At 36.6% G+C, this 25,402-nt stretch overlaps 1 protein-coding gene across 5 annotated transcripts in view; it reads right to left on the bottom strand.

Annotated features, from left to right (window-relative positions):
- The window catches only part of FAR2 (fatty acyl-CoA reductase 2), a 181,821-nt gene that overhangs the window by 32,665 nt on the left and 123,754 nt on the right, over positions 1 to 25,402 (bottom strand). For all 5 annotated transcript variants that reach the window (XM_079139386.1, XM_079139384.1, XM_079139388.1 and 2 more), the window contains one exon: positions 9,522 to 9,750. In XM_079139386.1, coding sequence (XP_078995512.1) covers positions 9,522 to 9,710 — 189 coding nt within the window. In that variant the 5' untranslated portion in view covers positions 9,711 to 9,750. The remainder of the gene's footprint in view (positions 1 to 9,521; positions 9,751 to 25,402) is intronic.

Raw genomic sequence — 25,402 nt, 5'->3', positions numbered from 1 at the left:
CATTTTACTGAATCCCCCACCCATCTTCAAATGTAACTATACTATTTAGTCCTAAAAACACACTAAAATTTACTTAATATACTTATTTTGTTAAAAAAAACAAAGGATAAGATCTTTTCAAACTAAAGCAGTCTCTGTGGAATATCTGGTGTTGCAAAGTGAAAGAGATTGTAACAATTTTTAAAGTGCCAAGCACAAGCAAATCAATGGATTCTGTAAATTGGCTCTAATCTGAGAACAATTAAACGCAAATAAGTACATGTACATTAAAGCAAAACCCTATTATGCCCAGTGTACCGTTCTATAGTAAAATCTCAAAATGTTGGGATTGTGCTAGTTCACTATCAATTCCCATAAAATGTAAAGGATTAATCTGGAAGGTTTTTTTTTTTTTTTCCATTTTTCCTTCAGTGCTTCATTTCTATAAGACCATAATGCAGCATGGTGTAGTAGTGTTATTGGCTTTTACTTTGCAGGTGTTTAGTTCAAAGTGAATTTTTTTTAGTTCAAAGTTAATTTGTTTAAATGAATTGCTGTACCTCTTATGGATTAATTTTATGCCTTTTAGAAACTGCTTAACAGTGATAGTCTTGAAAGGATTCAAACCATTTCATAAAATGGTCTGAAACTGAATCATGTTCTATGAATTGAGGTCACAGAATGAAATTATGCACGAGTCATTGTCCAAAGTTCACCATTATATTTCATAGCTGATTTACTTTAGGGACAACTGAGGGCTTATTGAGCAATTCACATTTTTCCAGAGAAGTTGATATGAACAGTCCAGTGCAACCTGCCAAGCTTTGTCTGCTTTAAATCCACTTCCTGGTGACATCATTCAAAAAAGTCCTCCTCACCTCCCAAACCTTGAATTTTGTCTGGCATGGCATTCTCAGAATTTGCTTTGCAAATTCTAGACCTTCCCCTATCTAAAGACTATAACTTAATAGGAAAAATCCAATTATTTCTGATATTCTCTCAATGAAAACTGTTTTTTAGAATCTGATTAAGAATTAATCACTCTTAATTAACTACATCACTCTTAACATAAGTTCAGCTACTTAGAGGTTTATTTTCTAGATATGGATATCATCTTCTTGATGTTATCTTAAGGAAATACTTAAATAAGTTTATTTGTGACTAAGTGGATAAATATGGGTCATGATTATTGTAAAAAAGAAACATTGTTAAGGCACTAGAAACCTCAGAGTGCTCTCAGCATTTCTTTGGGCTACACAACTGAATGATTTATTTGCAATTCATTATCTGTTCAGTGGCAAAGAGCCACCGGGTCTTTTTAAGTCAAGCCATACTGAAGATAGCAATATAGATAAAACGTCAATTTCTTATCTAGAATACAATGGAAAGCTGATTGGTTCATAATTAAGTGAGCACATTTTTCATAACTGAGACACTAAGCAGCCAGTCTGGGAACCTGGGGTACCCACAAATTAAAGAGCCCTGGTCCTGATGAGTGAGCATGTTCACATGAAAACACACGAAACCTGCCAAGGTTTCCTCAGAAGCTCTTTAGATTTTGTGAAATATTAGAAGATGATTTTTAAGTGATGTTAAATACTTGGAGTCATATTACTAATAAAATAAGTCAAATATTTAGCTCCGATAAACAGTTTTGAAACTAAAAGTGGACTGAACTTATAACTGCTGTCATAATTTTGAAAACTTCATATTCGTGACTGCTTTACTGCCTTATTTATTTGCTATTTTAAAAGACAGGAGTTTCATTTTCCCCAGCATAACAGTATAACATGTTTGTGGTAATTATATTTGGAAAACTGAAAAGTTGAGTACTGTTTTTATTTTTTCACTATTAAAGAGGGTTCTTTTTTCCTTACCAAAAAAGTAGCATGCTTATTATAATTGTAATTTGAAAATGTCAAAACATAAAATTAATCTAAGATTATTCCAAGCAATTAATATCATTAATTGATATTATAGTGAATACGGCTGTGCATCTTTTTTTTTTTGCACTGAACATATTGCAAGCATTTCCTCATGCCATTTACTATTTTATAAAACATGATTTTTAATTCAGATCTACTAATCCAACACATGTATGTACTGTTGTTTGTTTAATCATTCCTCTATTATAGAACATTTGAATTTGAAATTTGAATTTGAATTTGGTTTGAGTTTTTGTAATTATAAATAATACTAAAATAAATATATTTGTATATTATTTGTGTTTCTGATTGTTTTCTTAGAGTCACCTTAATTATCTTTGAGAAATTCCTCAAGAATTTATCATTAATTAACATACTTTCCCCACTAGTGATATGTCCCTTTAAGTGTTCTGAAAATCCTTCAGAAACTTAGTCATAAGTACAAAAATGAATCCTCTTTTCTGATTCTCAAGTCTCACTTCTGTGTGGCAAATGGATTTAAAAAAAAAAAAAAAAAAAAAAAAAACTCTTCCAAAGCATCTCATTCTTAATTGTCTCTCTCTGAAAGCAAGGAAACAGGAAGTGAGAGGTGGTAGCTATGTATACTATGAAAGGAAAAGAATGAAGCAGATGCATGAATTTTGATAAATAGAACAGATGTCCTCTTGATTATATTTCCTGAGGACAAATTGGTAACATTTTTATTATATCTGAAGGAAAAACTTGCAAGCCTCCCGTGCCTGACAGCAACATGTCGACCTACCTTTCGGAGCATTAGAATACTTATGTTGAGTTAGAATTCACTCATTACTATGGATGACTGGGGAGAAATATTGTTTGGAAGCTGTACAAGGGGCTGTGAGTGTGGCTCAGTGGTAGAGCACTTGCCACTTGCCACGTACAAGGCCTTGGGTTCAACCCAGCACTGTGGGAGAAAAAGAAAGCACTATACCAAGGACCTACTTAGAAATAAGTTACACCTGGATCTGAATCACTGTGTTCATGTCAAAATAGTCAAGTTAAATGGCATTATCTAGACCAGGCCTTGATTCACATTAAATACTCAATAAATATTTGCAGAGTATGAAGCCTTCCAGGAGAAACTAACCCAGACAGGAAGACTCTTCAGAGTTAAGAATGAACAGGAGTGAGAGTGGTCATACACCAGAAGTGTAGTTTGACTGGACCAGACAAGACCACTGAGTAACCTCCACACAGAGAATGGTTGTGGGATTAGGTTTGTCTGAGACTAAACTTCGTAAGGATGTGAAAGCAATGCCAGAGAAAAACACTAACTCTTCTTTATTGCTTGACATGTTTCCAATCAGCACGGGCTTCATTCCTGTTAAGTATTGCAGTATAGTGGATTCTATCTTATTTCTTTTTTTGATGAGAATTGGAGGAGGGGGCCAAAGTGCAGACTGGTTATTCCAAAAGTGGGTCACTCCAATCAGTTTTCCAAAATAGGGTTATTTAAGGGCATACACATAAAAAATTCATTTCCTAGAGTTTTAGTCAGATTTTCGCTGCTGTGACTAAAAGATCCCTACCAGAACAATTGTAGAGGAGGAAAGGTTTATTTGAGGGCTCACAGTTTCAGAGGTCTCAATCCATAGATAGCTGACTCCATTCCTCAGGGCTTGAGGTGAGGCTGAACACCATGACGGAAGTGTGGCAGAGGGAAGCAGCTCACATCATCAGGAAGCAGAGAGAGTGGTCTCCACTCGCCAGATACAAATATATACTCAAAGCCACACCGTAATTCCCACCTCCCCGATTCACACCCTACCACTTCAGTTACCACTCAGTTAATCGCTATTAGGGGATTAATTCACTGATTGGGTTAAGACTCTTACAACCCAATCATTTCTCCTTTGAACCTTCTTGCATTGTCTCACGTGAGCTTTTGGGGGATACCTCATATCCAAACCATAGCACTTAGTAATTCTGACTTTTATGCTTTCTTAATATAACACTTGGTGAGAATAAGAGTTTTAAGTGCGGCAAACACGATAACATTTTTTCAAATGGAAAACCAACAGCACACTACCTGCACCCATTTTCTCCCTTTAATTTGAGATCTGAGGACTTTTCGTGGTCATTACTCTCATGTGTTGCTGTGATATCCTCCACAACTGGCACAGTGTTGACACTTAGTAGGTATGCAACTGAGATTTGTTGAATGAACAAGTTTAGTGAATTTCATTTTTTTTTCAGTGTTTAGATATTGTATCTAACACACACTCCTTCTTCCTTTCACTTTTTCATTAATCCATTCACTCAGGTCTTTCACGTATAACAAGCTGTCATACTGTGTGCCAGAATCAAAGGATTTCTTTTTACTTGATTCTAGTCCTAGGCTCAAGAAACAACTCACTTCAAACCTGAAAACATCCATCGGTTCCCACCCTTGCTGTTGCAGAATGAGTTGTGAAGCTGTAAAAACATGGAGATGAGTCTACCTAACAGCCCCTTCAGAGGTACAGTGGATAGGAAAAAAGGAAGAACCTCCCAAAAGGTGGGGTCATTGGCCACAAAAACATGATGAAAAAGAGAGTTTTTTCAGAGAATATGTTTAGGCTATTTAAGGAAACTACCACCCCCCAGGGTAAGGGAGCCTTCTCAATTGATGATAAATAGAATTTCCTAATAGTTATAATCACCCTCTTACATTTTATTGAACACACTAAATTTTTCTAAGATTTGTTGACACCATCTATGAGTCTTCTCTAGACACATGATTTTGAAGCAGGTCCTGTTATTGATCTCTCTCTCTCTTCTTTTTCTTCCAAGACTTTTCAAAATACTTAAATTTATTTATTTCTTATAAAACATATCTAATTCACTGGATTGTCTTTGAGGCTGATCTCCAAGTCTGTTTTATTTACTACTTTATCCCTACATTTCCCCTGACACAGGGGAAAGTGACTGGCTCTTGATAAATATTGGCCATTTTTGATTGACTGCTCCTACCCCTGCCCCCCCACCCCCACTCACTGTTCTACTGTTCTTTCTTTTCATTTGTGAACTTCTAGGAATCTCCTTTGTCTCTAGCTCAACTGTGCATTAAGATTATTTTATAAGAAACACATTTTACCTACTAAGTTTAGTTTGTTCTGTATCAGAAGGCATTTTTCTGATTCTCTAATCCAGGAGTTGGAAAACTTCCATAAAGGGTTGGATAGTAAATACTCTCATCTTTGTGAGCCATATGATTTCAGTCACAACTACTCAACAAATTAAACTCACCACAGATCTCACATTTATCTTTCCCATCTTCACCAGCATCACTTGAGTACTCTATTATGATTATGATTATGATTATTATCATTATTATTTAGATAGTAAGAAATCATCTCACTAGTAGAAGGCCAAAAAAAAATCGACCCTCAATTGGAGGGTCATGCTGTAAAAGCAGAGCTAAACTTCCTCCACATTTGAATAAGAATATGGAGAGCTAATAAATGCCAAGTCCTTCTTAGGGTCCAGGCACAATACTAAGTGACTTTCCTATATTAATTCATTTACATCTTACCATAGTGCAAAAGACAATGACTATTATTGTTTCTACTTGGAACCTGAGGCTTGGTTATGTAAAGTCACAGTGCTCAGTGGTGGAGAAAGGATGAAAACTCTGGTCTATTGGGCTTCAGGAACAATGTGCTACCCAGGATATTTATCTCCTGACACCTATTCTGAGTCAGAAGACTCAGACACCTATTCTGAGGTAGAAGTACCTCTCTGAAAGTCTCAGTTATGCAGGTGTTCTCCATTCTTCAGTAGCTACTGTGCTTTAGAAGATGATATTACCTTCAGGGAAAGGCTGAATGACCTACGGACACTCATCTCTGAACAGTGATTGTCTTATCTCTGAGATTTCTGAACAGATCATCACATGGCACACCTCAGGTCACCGGGGTTGGCTAGAAATGAACATGCAATTCTACCCTGGCGGATGAGATATGAGGGACAGTTACTGAGAAAAGTTTCTAGAAAAGGACAGTTTCTAGAAAAGAAGCATCATCAATCTTGGGAGACCTGAGGGAGAGCCACCACTTACCATCCAAAGATTGCCATATATGTATGTGTGACATCTGAAACCATGGCAACTATCTCATTCCAAAAGGGATCAAGCCAGAACAAAACGGCATGGCTGGAGACTCAGATGGAGGCAGCCAGAGCTCTGGTTAACTCACAGTTCCTCACCACTCTAGTCTTGGACTTTTTCCATCATACAATCAATAACTTTGGTTTTTAGGCCAGTTCCAATTATTCAGTCTATCAGAATCTGGCGTCAGCATATTTCTTACATGCCTGCTCTGAGCTTGACTTGACTATTTAATTTTTGTCTTCATAATCTTTTCACCTTACCTACTAGTAGCACATGGTTAGCATGTCAATGAATTTCTGCATGCAAATCTGGATGACAATATAGTCTTATTCCACAAGATGCTTAATCATCTATATCAATGCCCTGATAAAATTTTCTATAATTGGAAATGTTCTCTACCTGCTCTGCCTAATAAAATAGTCACATGTACCTATTGAGCACCAGAGCTGTGGCTAGTATGAATGAGGGACGGAATTTTAAATTTAATTTTCTTATTATGAAATGATAGTTACATATGGCTAATGGCTACTACATTGAATAGCACAGATCTAGACAACAAATGAAAACAATAATTTCAAAGATAGGAACATGTCCTCTAAGTAATTCTAGATACCAAGTTAAATGGAAACACCTGTAAATAGTTTTATTTTTACTCTAACATTATTTTTTTAAATATAGAGGTTAAAATTAATATACAGATTTTTTTTCTTTATTAAAAAGCAGACCATCTGGCTGGGTGCAGTGATGCATGCCTGTCCAGCAACGAGAGAGGCTGAGTCAGGAGGATTGCAAGTTCAAGGCCAGCTTCAGTAATTTAGGAAGTCCCTAAGCAACTTAGTGAGAGCCTGTCTCAAAATAAAAATAAATAAATAAATAAATAAATAAATAAATAGGGGTGGGAGTGTAGCTTAGTGGTAAAATATCCCTGGGTTCAATCCCCAGTACCAGAAAACAAATAAACATACAAACGAATCTACATAATTAAAAACCATGATCTTAGCTTACTTATCTTTGTTTCACAGTTCAGTTTCAAAGTAAATGTGGGCAATTATACCTTGCATTTCACAGATGGCCAGTAACTACTTGTTAAGTAATTCCTTATTTTCACAGAGCATTATCTACAGCCAGTTGGCAATAGCATTCTCATATTCTGAAGCATAATGATTCATGCAGTGGACAGAGTTGGGACACCAAGAAATGAAATCAAGCAGGTAATTCTTTTCATGGAAACTCTTTCTTTACACGAATTCCAGATAGTGCCAGGAAAGTGGTGATTGTGTAATCAATAGCTTTTCTTTTTTAAAAAACTATTGTCAGATGATATAATCTGTTCTTGTTTCCATGTAGACATAGTAATTCAATAATAAAATTTTCAGCTATATTATACACAATTCTATAATTTCTTTAAGGAAAAACTCACAAAGAAAAGAATCCATACAAATAAACTAATTAGTATAACTTAGTGAAAAGTGGAACCATAAGGGGTAGTGATTAAAGCCTTATCTTATGATATCAGACCTGGATTTGAATCTAGAAAATCTTGAAAGAGAGGGTAAGTGTGTGTGTGAGACAGAGAGAGACTGACACCCTGGGTGAGCAAGGTATTAGTACCACATTTAACTGATAAGGAAATCAAGGTTCAGCAAGCTATGTATCATACCCATGTCACATAAGTAATTGATGATGCTGAAATTCAGGTCAGTGTGACTTTGAAGCCCATCGTCTTCAGCACCATCTGATAATAACTGACAGTTCCAGGTTATATGATGCTCCTGGTCTTGAGGACACACTTTGAGGATCATTGTTCAGAAAAACTAAATAGCTGACAACAAATAGCCCAACAGTGAAAACAGGTATGGGGATTTACCCTTGTTTCACAAATGTTGTACCCAGCATCATCAAGATTTCCAGAACAACATTGTCATTGCTGGGTTGTCAAACATGGTGGTGGTTTGAAAGGAGCAGCAGATAAAACTTGTGCTGACCTCAAGATTGTCTGCCACAAAATTTCTCTAGAAATGCTTAACTGGCAACAAAGCTACGTGGACTGAAGGGCATGTCCACTACGTGATGAAAACAAAGTCCCCTGGGGACATATAACTGAGCAAAGCTGTGAAGAGGGATCAGGAGTTTAGTCTAGGTTTTGTTTTATGTCATATCACCCTTTTGGTCTTATTCCTAGAACCATTAGTTCTGAAGGCAGCATGGGGTAGGAGGACACATGGAGTCACACTGTCACAAGTCACAAGTCAGCTTTTAAAGTCTGACTTGCGTGTATACTAGGTGGGTAGATTTTGGTAAATTAATACATTAAGTCTCATTAAGTCTCAGTGTATCTATAAAATGAGGATGTTAGTGCCTCTTAATTCACAGAATTTTTGCAAAGATAAAAGAGGATGGCATGAGGAACCCTTGGAACAGTGTCCAATAGATGTTAGCTATTTCTATGTGGCCCACGGTTGACTTAGATCATGAGAAGAGAGGACTTCCCAGGTCACTGAATAATGGTTTGTCCTGAAATCCTGCCCTGGTGCCAGCAAGGAAATATGATCATCAGTGTTTCTGGGTCATTTATAATGTGCTGTGCTATTCAATATACAAATACATGTATCTACCAGATGTTAGTATTTGCACACATGGAGATATTTTATAAAATAAAACAAAAAAGATCAACAATTCTTTAAATCTTCCTTATGCACAGTCCAGGTGATTCTGTAAATTCCAAAGGATACTTTGAACCAGAAAGACATGTATGTTTTCTCATTTAATTGCTTTGGTAGATAATTATTATCATTTCTATTTTTAAATATTGCAAATCTGGAGCTTAACAGGTAGTGACAACAAATTGAGGACAGAGTTTGAACTCAGATGTGTTAGAGACCAAAACCTATACTGCCTTTAAATTTAAGATGCCTAACATTTTTTTTGGAGGATAGTGAGGGTTTGTTACCTAAATGCTCATTCGTAGAGACAAAATATTTCATTTTCAATGAATTTTGCCTTAGAAGAATTTATGAGCTAATGTAAAATTTAAGTTTTCATAGATATAGGAGCTAAATCATTTAGTGTTTGGACAACTGAAACTATTACTTTTGGCTACTTATCATCATATTTGTTCCACACATAATAGAAGAGGACATAATTAAATATCCAACATTTGGGGAGTGGGGAATCACCTTAAATTTAGATGAAAATTAGCAAAGAGTTCAGATGAACTTGTGACTGACAGATTTCAAGCCAGGAACATCCACTCTAGGAGTTTAGTCTTTTGCCTATTAATAATTTTTAGAACAAAATGATATCCTCACCTGCTCTGGATGGAATCTAGCACTCTCTTCCCTCTCTGGGGAAAATACCACAGTTGGTTGCTATCCCAGAGTCTCTTTTTCTCTGCCTGCACAGATATTTTGACCCCACATGCAGTTTGGACCTACAAGGGAACATGTAGGCTGTCGCAGTGCCCTAACGCATTGCCCAGCACACAGGGCTCTTCCCATGAGGCATACCTTACTGTTGAGAATCTGGAAAACCCTTTGCTGCAGGGTTTGGCCGGCCTTGGGTCTCACAAGGATGTAGATGACTTTCAGGTCAGGGCTGGTGCGGAACAGCTTCTCCATCAGCACTTTGCCCAGGAAGCCTGTGGCCCCCGTGATGAGAATGGACTTGCTACCATAGAAAGCTGCAATCATGGACATGATTCCCCTTTTGCTCTTTTAGAGCTCTGAAAAGAGGTTCCTAAAAAGGAAGAGAGATAACAAAAGGTTACAGTTTTAGAATTCCCTAAAATGCAAAAATCACTTAGAATATTTCTGGTGCTTCCAGAAGTTCTGAATGCAGGAGAAAGTCCAAGAGTGTCATGGCTTATGGGCAACGGTTCTTTTCAGTCAATACTTATTGAGTGCACTCTACATGCTAGACTTTGCACCAGGAACTGTGGGAAAGAAATGAGTTAAGACTTGTTTCTGTTCTCAAGGAATTGCTTGCAGTCTAATGGAGGAGACAGACAAATCGAGAGTTCATTAAATACAATATGGAAAGAGGTAAGAGGATTCACCAAAGAGGGGTACATGGCAGGATCTGCATATCTCAGGAGGGCACCTGGGGTGGTGATATCTGAGCTGAAACTTGAAGGGAAAGGCTGGGGAGAGGGTGTTTGGGGCCTAAAAGCATGAGAGTCGCCCCAGGAGCTGTGAAATCAAAGCTTAGGACAACTATCAAACATTTTAAAAATCAAAATGTGATTAATATATCTGTTGAAGTTTAATTTAGAGAAAATATTAAAGCAAATAACATAGCTTCTCTTGAACTAACTGTTCCTGTCCAACCTAGACATTTCTGAATGTATGTGTTATTCTCTTCCTTGAGCTGAAAAATGGGTGGAGCGAGCGCCATCTTCTTCAAATGCTACTCCTGGGGTTAAGCTACTGCACAAAAGGAAGGCAGAGAGCCCAGGCACAGTGATGCATATCTGTAATCCCAGCAGCTCAGGAGGCTGAGGCAGGAGGATAGTAAGTTCAAAGCCAGTCTCAGCTACTTAGTGAGGCCCTAAGCAATTCAGGAAGGCCCTGTTTCCAAATAAAATATAAAAAAAAGGTTGGAGATGTGACTCGGTGCTTAAGCATTCCTGGGTTCAATTCCCTCCCCCACCAAAACAAAACAAACAAAAAACAAAGAGGAGAATGAATGACAGCAACCTGAGACCACAGGCTCTGTCCACTCAAGGGCCCCATGTCCAGGAGCATAGGAGAAGAGTTGGAAAATAAGGTAATGGAAGCCAGATACAGCATTTGGATTCTGTGTGGATGGAAAGCACTATATGCTGTAAAAATGCACCATGAAATATTTTGTCTTCAGGTTTAAATTGAAGACTGTTGACTGTAAGCAGCAGCTGAATGCTTTGTAGAAAATTGTGGGTGGTGTGGGAGCTGATGTCCTTCCTGTTCACTAACTTTGTCAAGTGAGAAAGTTCTCAACTGCCTCTTTGGGCAAGGTTTGGGTGGATTCTGCAGAACATGAGTTCAGGGACTGAGGCTGACACCAGGGCTTCTAAAGAAGGAAACAACAACAACAACAACAAAAGTCAACACACTGTCTCCTCAATTCTGGTCAAGATCCCTCTAGTAACTTCTTAAGAATAATGACTTTTTATAACCATAATTTATAGTTTGAGGATGTTGGGGGCTATGTTCTTAGGCAAAACTCTTTACTTTCATGGGATTCATTCATATCAGAATTTATACAACAAATAATTTTGAGCACCAACTATGCCTGATACCATGCTAAATTCTGAAGATAAACAGAAAGAACACATAAGACTTTCTTTTACCCTAGCAGGGGATACCTGTGACACAAAGGCAAATAAATTCATAAACAAGTTAATTATAGACTGGTACAGATGGTCTGAAGTAAAAAACAGGGACTGATGACATAAATCACCAATACTATTCACTTAAGGAATTCAAATTACCTATATTCACAGTTAACTACTTAAGCCCCCTTTTTAGATAGTTGATGTGAGAAATATTATTTTGTAAAACCCATTTAGGTCCTGTGCAAACAGCAATTAATGGTGTTTTTGTCATGTTATATAATGTTTCTCCTATTATAATCCACCTACTGACTTTTCGAGAATGTAGCACTTGGAAAAGGTATTAAATGTTCTTGCCTTCCTGCCTTGAAGCATAGAAAAGTTGTGTCACCAAGTCTGGAAGAGTACAGTGTCCTGGATTAGCATGTAAATTTAAGCAGGACTGCCAGAAATCAAATTCTAATACTTATGAGCTGTGTGACTTCAGGCAAATTGTTAATTTCTCTATGCTTCAGTTTCCTCATCAGGAATATGGGGATTAAAAAGAATCCTCTTAATAGTTCCATGGTAAGGATGAAATGAGTTAACTCATGTAATACTCTTAGAAACATAATTGCCAATATCATGTACTCAAGTATTGTCTAATAGTAGAGCCACTGGTTTTATATATTTCTCCTTAATAATTTCTGCCTTTCCTTTGGACACGTATTTTAAATGTCCTGCCTTATGTTTTTTTGTGTACCCTTTTTTGGAAATAGGAGATAATTTATAATTAAATCGCTCATAAGAACCAAGTAAAGTATTTTCACCAAATGCAACTACATCTTACCTATTCCTTTATATATAAAATGTTTAGGTACCCTCATCATTTAATATGGTATTAGGCATAAATGGCCATGGGTGGCAGGGAAATATAGGTAGAAAACTGAGTTTGGGAACTCATTTGTTTTGCAGATGTCAGAAGCTTGACTTGAAATATCATAGGCTTTATGGAATAATAATTTTTAGAAATGAAAATACACTGTTACTATATTTTGGTCCCAGACATAGTTTTGCAACACAGAATGTATAATTTTAGAGACAAAATAAGGTATCTTTAATGAGACTACTTCTTTTTCTTTCTTTCTTTCTTCCTTCCTTCCTTTCTTTCTTTCTTTCTTTCTTTTTCTTTTTTTTTAAATGAGCCTATTTCTTGTGTGACAAAGTAGTTCAATATGTCCCCAAATAATGGAATTTGCCTCCTCTGTCTGGAGTCTAAATACTTCTTAAGCACAACAAAACCCATACCAGAGTACATTGAGTGCTTGAACAGAAAAAGATAACATAAACCTAGCCCTCATTATCCATGACATGGCACAGCAGTTGGGGCCATGATTCTAATCAATTCAAATGGTTCTGAAAAATGTCAGAGAATTAATTTTTTCCATTTCTTATTTCCAATGTGATTATATGGCTTGATTCCTCAAAAACTCTTATACAAAACTCTCTGTAGCCCAATTCCACACATTACAACTTGACAATGTTCAGGAATTGTTAACTCAATATAATTTATTAAAAAGTGAAATTAATTATTTCTAAAATTGATATGATTTCACACTCAGTAATGGAGTATATGCAATGCTAGAATGAGGAATATGTTTAGAACAGCATAGTCTACCTTTTATACCTTAGACTACCACGGTAGAGAGCAAAGGATGCTTTCTTATGCCTCAAGCTCATGATATGGATTGTGAGAAGCCTAAACCAGGATATCCCTCCCAATAATCCTGAATAATTCAGGATATCTGATGTTTGAAAGAAAAAGAGAAGGACTGATGGGATTCAGCCTGTGTCTTTTTATTGAAGATCTACTATCTGCCAGACACTGTCTCAGCACTGGAAATGGCAATAAATCAGCTTTACATAACTTAGATTTGGTTTTTAAAAATTCTGTTTTAGTTGACATATTGAAGTGCACCAGCTGAGATTCTTCATATCTATTCTGGAGCATTTTCATTTCTCCTTAAAATCACTAGTTTTCATGGTCAGAGTACAGAAAAACAATTTTTACTCTCCTTTTGTTATTAAAACATCTCATTTTTAGAGAACAGATGTCAAAATATTGAACCATTATAGCTGGGTCAAGTTATACATGTGTTGCAGGATTCAGTGTATGGGAACTTTTTGAGGGGTTCTTGTGGAAAACTAAAAATTAGTTATTTTAATACTTGGAGTCCTGTGTAAAGCCTGCTTATTGCTATTTCCAGTGCTAAGATATAGTGCTGGGTTATAGTAGACATATGATAAAAATACACAGGCTGAATCCCATCACTCTTTCAAACACCAGATATCTTGCATTACTCAGGATGATGGGGAGGGATAATATTCTGACTTAGGCATATCGCAAGTAATACATGAGCCACTTGAGGGAGTCAAGTTTATCCAAATGTCTTGGTAATCCTTTGGGAAGAAGTATTTTTCCCCATTTAGTAAATATTTGTGGAAATTCTGCCATATATTAGGCCATGTGTTAAATACTGGATTAATTTTACTGCATCTTTCATCCTCACGCCCCAACCTGAGTCATCGTGAATATAAGAAAATAGTACTTACATCCATCCCATATCCAAATTACAGCACACGGTCATCTTTGACACCTTCCTTTTGCATATTTTCCTAGAGCTAATCATGTCACCATGTTCCAAAAATTTTGCTTCTTAATATGCCCCAAGTTGTACCACCTCTCTATTTTTACAGGCTTTTTGCAGACCACTGTTCTTTTTCTTTATTCAATTAAAATAAACTGAAATGATTTCTTTCCCTTCAGATTGGCCTTTTTCCAGTCCAGTGACTTTTCAAGCCATTCATGCATAAAATTTCTGGATTATGTATGAAAAATGAGGATACTTATTCATCAGCTAAAACTGACTCTGAAAGTTAAAGTTTATTTTTTTTGCAAAGTACAGGATGTGATTTTCCTTAGGTTAGGGAGAGTCTGCTTCATTACTGATAGGGTAATCCTTCCCAAAGGCAAATGTTACCCGTCATTACCTTCGATGTTAGGAAAGGAATATTTTCATAAGGAAACAGGGCACTTTGCCTCTTGGGTACCTTTCTGTTGAGTAGGGTTCTTTATTCTTGGCACTATTGATCAGTTAAATCTTTGTTGTGGAGGCTGTCCAGGGCAATGTAGGAGGGCTAGCAGCATCTATGGCCCCTTGTTGATAATGGACATTCTCTTACCCCCGACCACCCAAATGTGATACCCAAAATGTCTCTATACTTGGCTAAATGTGCCCTGGAGGGAAAATCACCCGGTTTTAGAGAGTCATTGTTCTAGAACTTTAAAATTTTCTAGAACATCCTTTTAAAAAGTTCAGCATTTACATTTTTGCTTGGTAGGCTAAATACAAATATGTTTCACTGTCAATCTTTATTTTACCTGTATTAAATCATTCACAGCTATCTACATTTGCCCAAACAAATTACATGTGTGTGTAACAAATCTTGATAGTATTCAAAATGGAGAAAGAAGACTTTTACAGAGAAGTCTTTTAATTTTAACCACAATTTAAATTTGTTAATTTAATGTTAAAATTTTAACTAAATTTTGTTTCATCTCTGCACTATCAATTATCCTACTAACCCCAGATTTCATGTAACTCAAACCTCTCAATTTTATTCATCAAAACCTATTATGGACAAACTTGAGAAATCATATAGCATTAGTTGCTATATATGAATAATTCCATGGATAATCAAGTCAACCTCAGCTATTGATGATTCTGTTGTCTTTTTTTTTTTTTTTTTTAAGAGTAAAAAAATACTATGGGTTGAAAGAGAGCTCCTGTAGACAGATGGCATTTTGGTTGGCAGTGGGCACAATAATATGGGCTGGTTTAACAGATAAAATGGATACTCTCTTGTAAAACTCAGCAAGTGATAGCTGTTATGTTTAATTAAAATTAAACACAGAAATTATTTTAATAATTATGTTGTATTAAGGAAAATAATAAGCACAATAATGTTCAAACCTGCATACACATAAGGTCCATTACAAGTCACCAGAATTTCATCAGTGGCAGAGATTGGAGGTGAATGAAATAAATAATAGTACTTGTATAGTAGTGTGGTAAGATTAAAGATGAAGAGTTTTGTTTCATGTCTGTAAAATGAAAGGCAATTTAATAATACATACTTTAAAAAAAGTTCTTGTAAATTATTGACAGTAATTTATAGTTTCCTTTTTTGCTATAGTTCTAGAAATGTAGAGAAACTCGCAAAACGAATTTCCTTGGATTAAGTTATACTGTGATTTTTAAAAATGTGGCCCAACTGACATTGCCCACTGTTATGGACTGAATTGTGTCCCCTAAAATTGAGGTTGAAGTCCTAACCCCAATGTGTTGGTATTTGGAAATAGAGACTTTTGGGAGGTGATTAAAGTCAAGTGAGGACATAAGGGTAGGGCCCCAATCTGATAGAAGAAGTCCTTATAAGAAGAGGAAGAGCAATCAGAGAGCTCTCTCCAAGCACGTGTACAGGAAAAACCATTCTAGACATAAGAGAAAACAGTCTGCACACCGGGAAGACAGAATCTGATTGTTCCATTGCCTTGATCCTGAACTTCTAGCCTCTACAACTGTGAGCAAATAAATGTCTGTTGTTTCAGTTGCCTGGTCTGTGGCATTTTGTTCGGATAGCCTGAGCAAACCAACGCATACACAAATACACATCAACAGAGACCTATGCATACTTTCGATTAGAGAGCAAAGTAACTCCTGACAATAATTAATATCAATTTTGAAATTCTGGAGTAAATGTTTACAAAGAATTAAATGCATTGGTCTCATTTTTCCATTTTATAACATAAAAGTACAATGTTGATTCTGGGATTTCAAACATTTGTGGAATGATGGACAGGTATTTTATAATGAACTCAGAGAGACCTCATCAACCCAGGCCTTAAAAGTTTATGTGTCAGTCACATATCTGTTTGTCAAACACTTAGTAAAAAAAGGTTTTTATCAGAGAGCCCTTTCTTTTTATTGCTTTAGTTTCCTGAGTATATCCTGAATTATACAATTCAGGAGTGAACTCAGGTGCCTTTCACTGTGAGTTTAATTTTTAAAGTTTTACTGGTAGAAAAGAAAACTTGACAGAAGATATTAACCTCCAGGGGTACTTATTGGCAGCTATTGGGAATAGGCCTTACTAATTGAATTAGTAGTGCTCCACAGTCAAGCAAAACCAATTTGGAAACAGTCCCAGCTGGGGAAGGAAGGTCCAGGCTGGCTTCAATAACACCAAATTTAGCAGTCACCTCAATACATTCTTCCTGGTTCGTTTCTGTTAGCTCATTAGTAAGTCTTAAAACAAAATGTATAACAAAAATGAAAAAGACATGACCCAAATCCATCAGATCAATATAATTAGTTAAACACATGTATTGAGTATCTACTGTGTGCTACATACTGTTAGGTGTGATTAATGAATAGGTAAACATCCCACTAATTAATTGGTAAATCATTATATAAAATGCAAGGTATTATTATTGTTTCTAGGAGATGCATTCAACATCAATCTGCATATAAATATTCAAAAAGGATATCAAGACAGCCACAATCAAATGTAAATCTTGATATGTCCTATTTCCTCTTGGTGATTTATAAATTGAGGTAAATTACAAATAAAAGAATAATTGATATACTAATCCAATGAGAAAAGAACAGGAATCCAACTAAGAATGAATAAAAAGTCAATAGATTTTGTCTGACTTTGCTTAGAGTGAAAAGCTTTTTAAAAAAGATGATGTAGATTATTTTTGTGTTAGAGTTCTCCAGAAAAACAACCAACAGGGTGTGTGTGTGTGTGTGTGTGTGTGTGTGTGTGTGTGTGTGTGTGATTGAGTGTGTAAGGAATGGGCTCATATAATTGTATAGGCTTGGTAATGCCAAAATCTGTAAGGTAGGCCAGGAAAGATCTGCAGGTCAGATCCAAAGGCTTCTCTATGGCAGAATTTCTTCTTGCTCTAGGGAGATGTGCCTTTGTTCCTCTTCAACAGATTGGATGAGGCCTACCCCACATTGTGATGTGGAATCTGCTTTACTCAAAATCCACCAATTTAAATATTAATCCCAAAGAAAACATTCTTCATAGGAACAGCTATGATATTTGACCAAATATCTGGGCACTATGGCTTAGCAAAATTAACCCAAAAAATTAACCATGGGAAGTCCACCCCTTGCCAACCTGACAGTCATATACATCTCCTTAAACCATATATAGGCTCCAGTTAAAAATAATATCAAGGTCATAATCTCACTTGACATGGTACAACTGCCCTGCCTCCAACCCAAAATGCTCTAATCCTTTCCCCAAAAGAGGGTGCAAATTTCTTGGTTGGTGTTTACCTTTTTCCTTGATAATGCTCAACATAAATACTAAGAAGAAAATTAACAACACATAAATCCTGCAATGTAAAGTTGGTACATTATATGTTATATAAGGGGATAAAAGAGGGAAGAAAACAAAGACATCTGTGATGCACACACATGTTCTTAACAAAAGGAGGGAGAAACACACATGAAAATCATAGTCCTAATCTCTGTCATAGCTGGTATTCATACCTACCTACTTCTACCACCCATTCTCTGTTTCCTTTTCCTTCAACAGCCACCTTAGCTGGCCATGTTTCTTCACTTGGTGAGATGACCAAAACCTTCCTGGAGAGTCTGGGTCAAAGTGGCCCTGTCTTGTATTGAGTTTTGTTGTATTTTTCCATTGATCTGAATCACAGGGTATGGTAATATTAAGAGACATTCTCTCAAAAATCTCCTATACCCCATACTCTTTCTTACCTCTGTTGTGGAGTGGCTATCCAATTTCCCTTTGGTAATCAGGATCAGCCACCCTAGTAAGCACAGTAATGCCCTTCTCTACCTGTTGATTTGGTCTTGAGGAATCTAAAGTGGGCAGGCAGCAGTCTTAGTGTCCAGCTCAGTGAATTCATTGTTGTATCTCTTGCTGGAAGCTCCCTCTGGATCTATCACCTCTAAGTCAGCAGAGTATAAGGTGATAGGGACAGTATAAGGGAAGCAAAAACTTTGCTGGTGTGTCACTATGGGTAATAGTGAATGGTACTATTCTCATGTCCATCCCTTGACCCTGCACCCATGAGTCCTGGCTATGGGAGAAACATCATTACACAATAGACATGGATTCAGAGTACATCAGTCTTCTGGAGAACCTTGCTCCAGTGCTGCAAGGTATTATCACCTTGCTGGTGCTGTAACTGAGTCTTTGATGGCCATTCCACTGTTCAATCAAGCTAGCTGCTTCAGGATGATAGGGGACATGGTAAGACCAGGGAATTCAATGATAACTGGCCCTCTGCCCACTTTGTTGTGAAGAGAGTTCTTTGACCAGAAGCAACACCAGAAGCAAAATGTGATGGTAGAAAGGGTATTTCATAAATCCATGGATGGTAATTTGGGCAAGAACATTCTGTGCAAGAAAAGCAAACTGGTATTCAGAGTAACTGTGTATTCCAATAAGAACAAAACACTTCCCCTCCCATATGGAAGTAGTCCAGTGTGATAAACCTGCTGCCAAGTAGCTAGCTGATCATGTGTGGAATGGTGACATCAGGGACTCAGTGTTGGTTTCTGCTGCTGGAAGATTGGTTACTCGGCAGAGGTTGTCAACCAGAATGGCCTTGGTGAGTGCAAGTCCATGTTCCTGAACCCATACTAATCTTCATCTCTACCCCCATGATCAGTTTCTTCTTCAGTCTACTGGGTAATGACAGGAATAGGTGGGGAAAGAGGTTGATAGATATCCCTTGAATGGGTCATCCTATCCACTTGATTATTAAAATTCTCTGCTGAAGTCACTTTGGTAAACAGTCATATGGGACATAAATATATTCATGTTATTCACTCAGAGAAGTCTATCCACATACATCTTCCCCAAATTTTCTTGTCACCTATATTCATTCATATTCCTTCCCAATACTTGACTATCCAGTTAAATCATGCCATTTCTGGCCATTTATCCATCTGAGCAAAATGAACAAAAGGCCCTCAAAATTTGACCTATTGGGGGAGGGCAAATTTTCCTTCATTATGTTCTTGAGGGACGTGTCAGAAAGGGGCTGTAATGCTGCAGATGTTCACTTTTTGTGGTGCCTGCATATCATGCATCACTATCTATAAACCAGGCCCATATATTTAGCTCATTTGTCACCTTATCATAGGGTACTCCTCAAGAGGCCATAGATACAGACTGGCAGAGTGAATGCAGCATAGCAGGGTGGGGACCATGGGCATTTTTGTTACTTCTTTATGTAATTTGTTCATGCCTTCAATTCCTGCTCCAGCCCAATCAAATGTATACTACCTCTATTTGATAATGGAGCATTGTTATGCATACCCAACTTTATAACTTGATGGGATAACACTCAGTTCATGATGGCCAGCTCAGGTCATGGCAACTTGGTGGCCCAGGGTTAAGTGTTCAGTCTCTACTAAGAGTCAGTATCAGACCAACATTTGTTAATTAAAAGGTGAATAATTGTCTGAAGATGATAACAGGACTTGCTCCCAAATCCTAAGGGTCTGTACTGTGATTAACTTATAGTGGACTTCCAGAGGTGCCAACCAGCATTCCTGTCTGCTGTGGACACTTCAAACACCATTGAATCTGTTGGATCCTATGGCCCAGTTGGCAGAGTGACCTGCATAGCAGCCTGGACCTATTGCAGAGTCTTGTCTTATTCTGGATTCCACCTAAAACCAGCAGGGTTTAGGGTCACTGTGTAAATGGGCTGGATGAACACACCCAAATAAAGAATGTATTCCAAATCTAAAGAGGCCCACTTCATCTTATGTCTCCCTTTTAGTTATAAGAGGGGCTATATTTGACATCTTAAATCCATGACCTTAGAAGGAATATCTTAATCTGCCCCATACCACTGGACCCATAGAAATTCCACTGAGGTACAGAAGGTCTGAATTTTTGTCAGATGATATTACACTGTTGTTTTCCAAAATCCATCTCTCTTATGCAAAGGCCAAATAGGCAAACAAATGGGGGTATGGTGGGGATCACAACCTCTGCATCCTCAATGGTGGTGCTGATTTCCAGTCTCTTCAGAAATGTATTATTGCTTTTTGTTTAATATTTTTCTAAACAGAAACTGTTCTAGTGACTTCCACCTTGCCTTTACTGGTATAATAGCCCTTATTTTATAGCCCAGGGAACTAATATGAAGATTCAACCAATTGTTGAGAACATCTGTTCTAATTATGTATTCTATAACTGGGAAAATGACCACAGAATGGGTTTTTGGGAACCCACTTGACAAAACATGAGTAGGACCTGGAGAAAACTCCATTGTTATCTGACCTCCATAGGTCCCTACTCTGACTGGAGAGTCCTAGTGATATTTCAGTTCTTCTGGAACTAATGTCAGTTCAGAGCTAGTGTCCAGTAATCCCCCCAAAGTCTGATTATTTCCTTCCCCCAAATGCATAGTTTCCTGGGTAAAAGATTATAAATCCAAGGTCCCTTTGGGGGAAGCTGGAAGAAATATTAAGAGTATAAATTTTTGCAGAGTATCAGGATCCTTCCTCAAGGGGATCTGGTCTCCCTTCTTTCAAGGGATTCTGGGTCTTTATGCTGGCTCAAGTCTAGGAATTGATTAAGGGGCTGTGACTCTATGCTTTAATTCAAACTACATTGATCAAGCAATTTATTGCTTATACAGATCAGATAAGATTTAGTAGATGTCCCATCTATTTCACTTATAGGAACATCATGATTAGCCATTAGCACAAGTCTCTGCAAGTCAGACTCTTCTGATTGCTGCTTTGACTCTGCTGTTCATTATGGTAACTGCCTTCATCTTGACTTTAGCAAGGTGTTTAAGTGATGCCACTTGGCCCCTGCCATACCAGAATCCAATTACTCCCATTGCATTTAGGTTACACAGTTCAATGGCAGCAATTGCCATTGTCAATTCTGTACTACAGGAAGAGTGATCCTGGAACTCTTCAAGGATGCTGAGGTTCCCTTCACAAATATATTCCTGGGGCCCAGGCAAGTTTACATAAAATTAATCTGCATTTTTTTCCCTACAATATACACCATATATAGGATTCCTCTAACAGTTTTAATAGACAAAATTCTTGCTTGATGGTAAAATATTTATTGTAGGAAGAAAGTTTCATTAATTTGACTTGGAATTGTTTCTTTGATTTGTTTTTTCAATTCAATTGTTCATTGCTGAAATAATTTTATCTTCTTTAAATTATTCTACTTCTAGACTGTCTCAGCTTAAGTAATGAAATAAATTATGTGAGGTATAGTATAGACATGAAGAACACTGATCTAGGAACTAGAAAACCTGGACAGTAAATTTGATCTGCTGCTAACTGGTCACGTAACTCTGAATCTTGAATCCTGACAGTTCTAAGAGTCAAGTTTCCCTCCTTTTAAATTATAATATTCTACCTACCTTGTACAGTGGTTTTAAAAATCAACTAAAGTAATGGCCAGGACAGGGGATTGCTCCATACAGTTGTAGCAGAACATAAAGATGTTTTTCATATTCAGGATTTTAAGACTATTAATTCTACTTTGATTCTGAATCCAAATACCTCATGGTTATGGGTTAGTAAATATTGAGGACAGACACACTGTGTTAACTCTGAGTAGCTAGTAAAACACTTGAAAGAGTCTATATTTTATACTATATCGGTACTCACATGCTATCTAGCACAGTACCAAGCAATGCAAAGTGCCTCAATAAATATTGAGCCAATGAACAAATGAGTCAGGACTGATGGTACAAAGAGTCAATAGGTGGTTCACAAATGCTAGTGGGCATCAGAGTGATTTGGAAATCTTGTTTAAAATGCTCCTTATTAGACTCCATTTTCTGAGATTCTGATTTAGAAAGGCTGAGTTTGGACCCAGTTGCAGTTCAATGAGAATGCCCATTGCTTCATTTGGTAAGGGAAAAGCTGGTATAGGGAATTCGATTCTCTTCTGATCCTAGGTCATACCTTGCACCTTAGACTATATCCTTAATATATAATAGTCACAATAATTCTTTTTTTTTTCTTTAAAGTAGTACATAGAATAATTGGCTTACTTGAAAATTCACATTCTAATAATAGTAGAATATAGATACATGGAAAGCAGCAGAACTTGGCTCCAATTTAGCCACAGCATAAGTCTTTAATAATTTCAGGTTGTACTAAGGTAATTTTCATGAATGACAGAACTTTCTATGTATTTCCTACAGGTATCAGAGCTCACATATCTCACTCCAAACAATACATGGACTGGAAGAGGTGGAATAGAGTCATGTCTTCTCACATAAATAAATAAAACTTCTAAAAATTATTTTTCTCTGGATTCCTGGCTTTCAACACTAAAACTTGAAGCAAATGGTTATTTAAAAGATTTTGAAAAATATAATGCAAATACATACAGAGATAATAAGATAGCATAATAATGATTAATAAACATATTATATTACTCTGGAATGAAGGGAAATACATCAAAGCAGACTAATTTCTTCTCACAAGATACAGTTATTTCCTCTGCCTACTCACATAGATTAGAGATTTATTCAGATTTATTCAAGTGGAATTTAGAAATAAAGTTGGAGATTTCTATTTCCCAGGCATAGACCTGTATCTCAACCTTTTATTCAACCAAAGAAACTAGAAACAAAATAGTTGGTATGTGTGAAGACCTTTAACAAGTCCTTGATTAAAAGGAGATTGATTTAACATCATGAACTCAGTCCACTGAAAAGACTATTGATCCATGGAAGAACAAGAAAAATTGGTACAACATCATTGCACAAATTATTGCTTGCATCTAAAGATTATACTGGTTAATATATTAAAACACACAATTCTTTTGCACATTTGTGAGTTACCAAAATTTGTTAATGTCAATGATTAGACATAGTATTTATTGACTATATCCTGCAAAAGACAAAATGTCAGTCTCTTCATGTAGTGAGATTCCTGGAGCTTAGTCATTGCCACAGAATAGCTGTTTTTAAACCATGAGAGCTTTAATTTTTTAAAAAGGCTCATATAATATATGCAAATAATTTATAATATATGCAAATTATTTACAAGCCAGCCAATATAATTTGGTAAACTGGAATCCTTATTCTGCGTGTAAGTTATTGATCATAAGTAGTATCAACAATTGACAGTCTCTCAAGAAACAGTTGAATAATATGAATATACTGTTTGGAAATATGCACTTAGGCCTTTAGGAAGAACTAAGTTCTGAATTAAAGCTAAAATTTCCCATGTTGAAATTCTCTCCCAAGGACCTTGTTCCATGTCAAACAGAACATAAGCTACAATTGCACTCAGTTTTCTTTGAAGAGGGACAATGTGTTCTATTAAAAAATCAATAAGGATTTTAGGCATTTGTCTTTAAGAGAAGGTGCTTACAGATCTGAGAAAATTACTTCATATTTGTACTAAGCTGTAGGTAGTCACTCTATAACAGGAGAAGAAAAGTATAGGTTTTGTACAACAAAGTACAAGCTGTCAGAAAGAAGGTCCATCAAGTTGTGTTTGGGACAACTTCTATGCCTAAATGGTTTGATATTACTTGAACACAGACAAAAAAACACTTGTTCTCTTTATTGAGTTAGCGTGTTATTTAAATGTGTATTAGCTCAATTTTATTCTTTTTTATAATGCCAATTAAGATAGACTAGACTATGCAGTCATATTTTTCATAGCATTACTAGTGGAATTGTAAAATCCATTTTCATTTTTTCATGGACAGGGATAGAATATTTCTTATAATATTAAACCTGATGTTTTACAGTCTAACCTCTGCCATTTAGTTCTTAATATGAGCCACTGTTTCACAATTTATAGGCCAATGAAATTTATTATAACCTGTTTTGTGTCTAGGTAAGCACTTAGGTTGACCCATCAGTCAAAAATGAATTTTGGCTTCCTTTTGATTACTATGTACCCCACCTTAAACTATAGGAAGAATGTTGGATTAAGAGAAAGATAAAGAATTCCTGACTTTATCTTTATTCCTATTTTTTCCTGACTGGCTTCTAAGGTCTACCACCAATCAGAAAAAACATGCATGTATCATGAGAGTGCAAAAATTGGCAGATATATATGTTAAAGCTGTATAAAATGTGGTTTATATAAAGTAACATTACATATGTAGCAATCTAAATATGAAAATATTTAGGTGCTGCAGGACAAAGTTCTTACTTCTTTCTGTGATAAGCAGTTAATCATGCACCATGAGACAAGTTTTAGAATAAGAAGTATGATTGGAGATGCAGAAATTGAAGAAGGTATATGAGGTGGCAGTAATGGTTAAGCAAGGGAACATGAGGAAGAGCAATGTGTATTCTAAGTGCAAAGTATGACTTTAGAATAAGAAAAGCTAGAGTAGTAGATGGAAACATTGTGGAAGCTTCAATGTCTAAAGAGGTAAAGTTTGTAGGGTCTGAAGATTTATGACCAAGGGAAAGAGAACGATCAGGAGAGGCTGAGAATGGAAAGGGAAATAACCCTTTTGGAGTTTGTTCAATGGTTCAGGCCAGGGCTAAGGAGGAGCTAAGCTAGGGGCAATTCTAGTGGTTCTCACATTGTTGTGGGAATCAGAACCAGAGGCTTTCAACCCTCGTCCCACTGTGATTCAGTAGATTTGGAGGGGCTTGCCCATTGGTTATTTGTGGAAAACACAAATATAGTGAGCACCGAATACCAGAGTAAGTCAGCAGAGGGTTTGAATTTTCTCTCTGCCGCTTCCTAACTGTGATTTTAAGCAAACAGTCTTTGTCAGGTGTTGCTTCTTCCCTGTGAAATGGGAACAGTATCACTGGCAGGGCTTATATAAAAAGGGAAGGCAGAACTTGGCATATTTTACAACTGGGTCAATGAGGCCGTAATGGAAGGAGGAACACTGGAAGAACATATTGTTTTTTTTCTCTTACAATTTTGCCATGTTCTACTTTGTATATTTGTGTACAAGATTTTCTGCTGTACAAGTTCTTTAGAGCCAGAGAATTTAATCATC

The sequence above is a fragment of the Sciurus vulgaris genome (genome assembly GCF_902686455.1).
Source record: "Sciurus vulgaris genome assembly, chromosome: 5".
In the NCBI taxonomy this organism is placed as follows: Eukaryota; Metazoa; Chordata; class Mammalia; order Rodentia; family Sciuridae; genus Sciurus; species Sciurus vulgaris.
The sequence above is the reverse complement of the archived record's forward strand: the minus strand, read 5'-3'. Positions and strand labels throughout refer to the sequence as shown.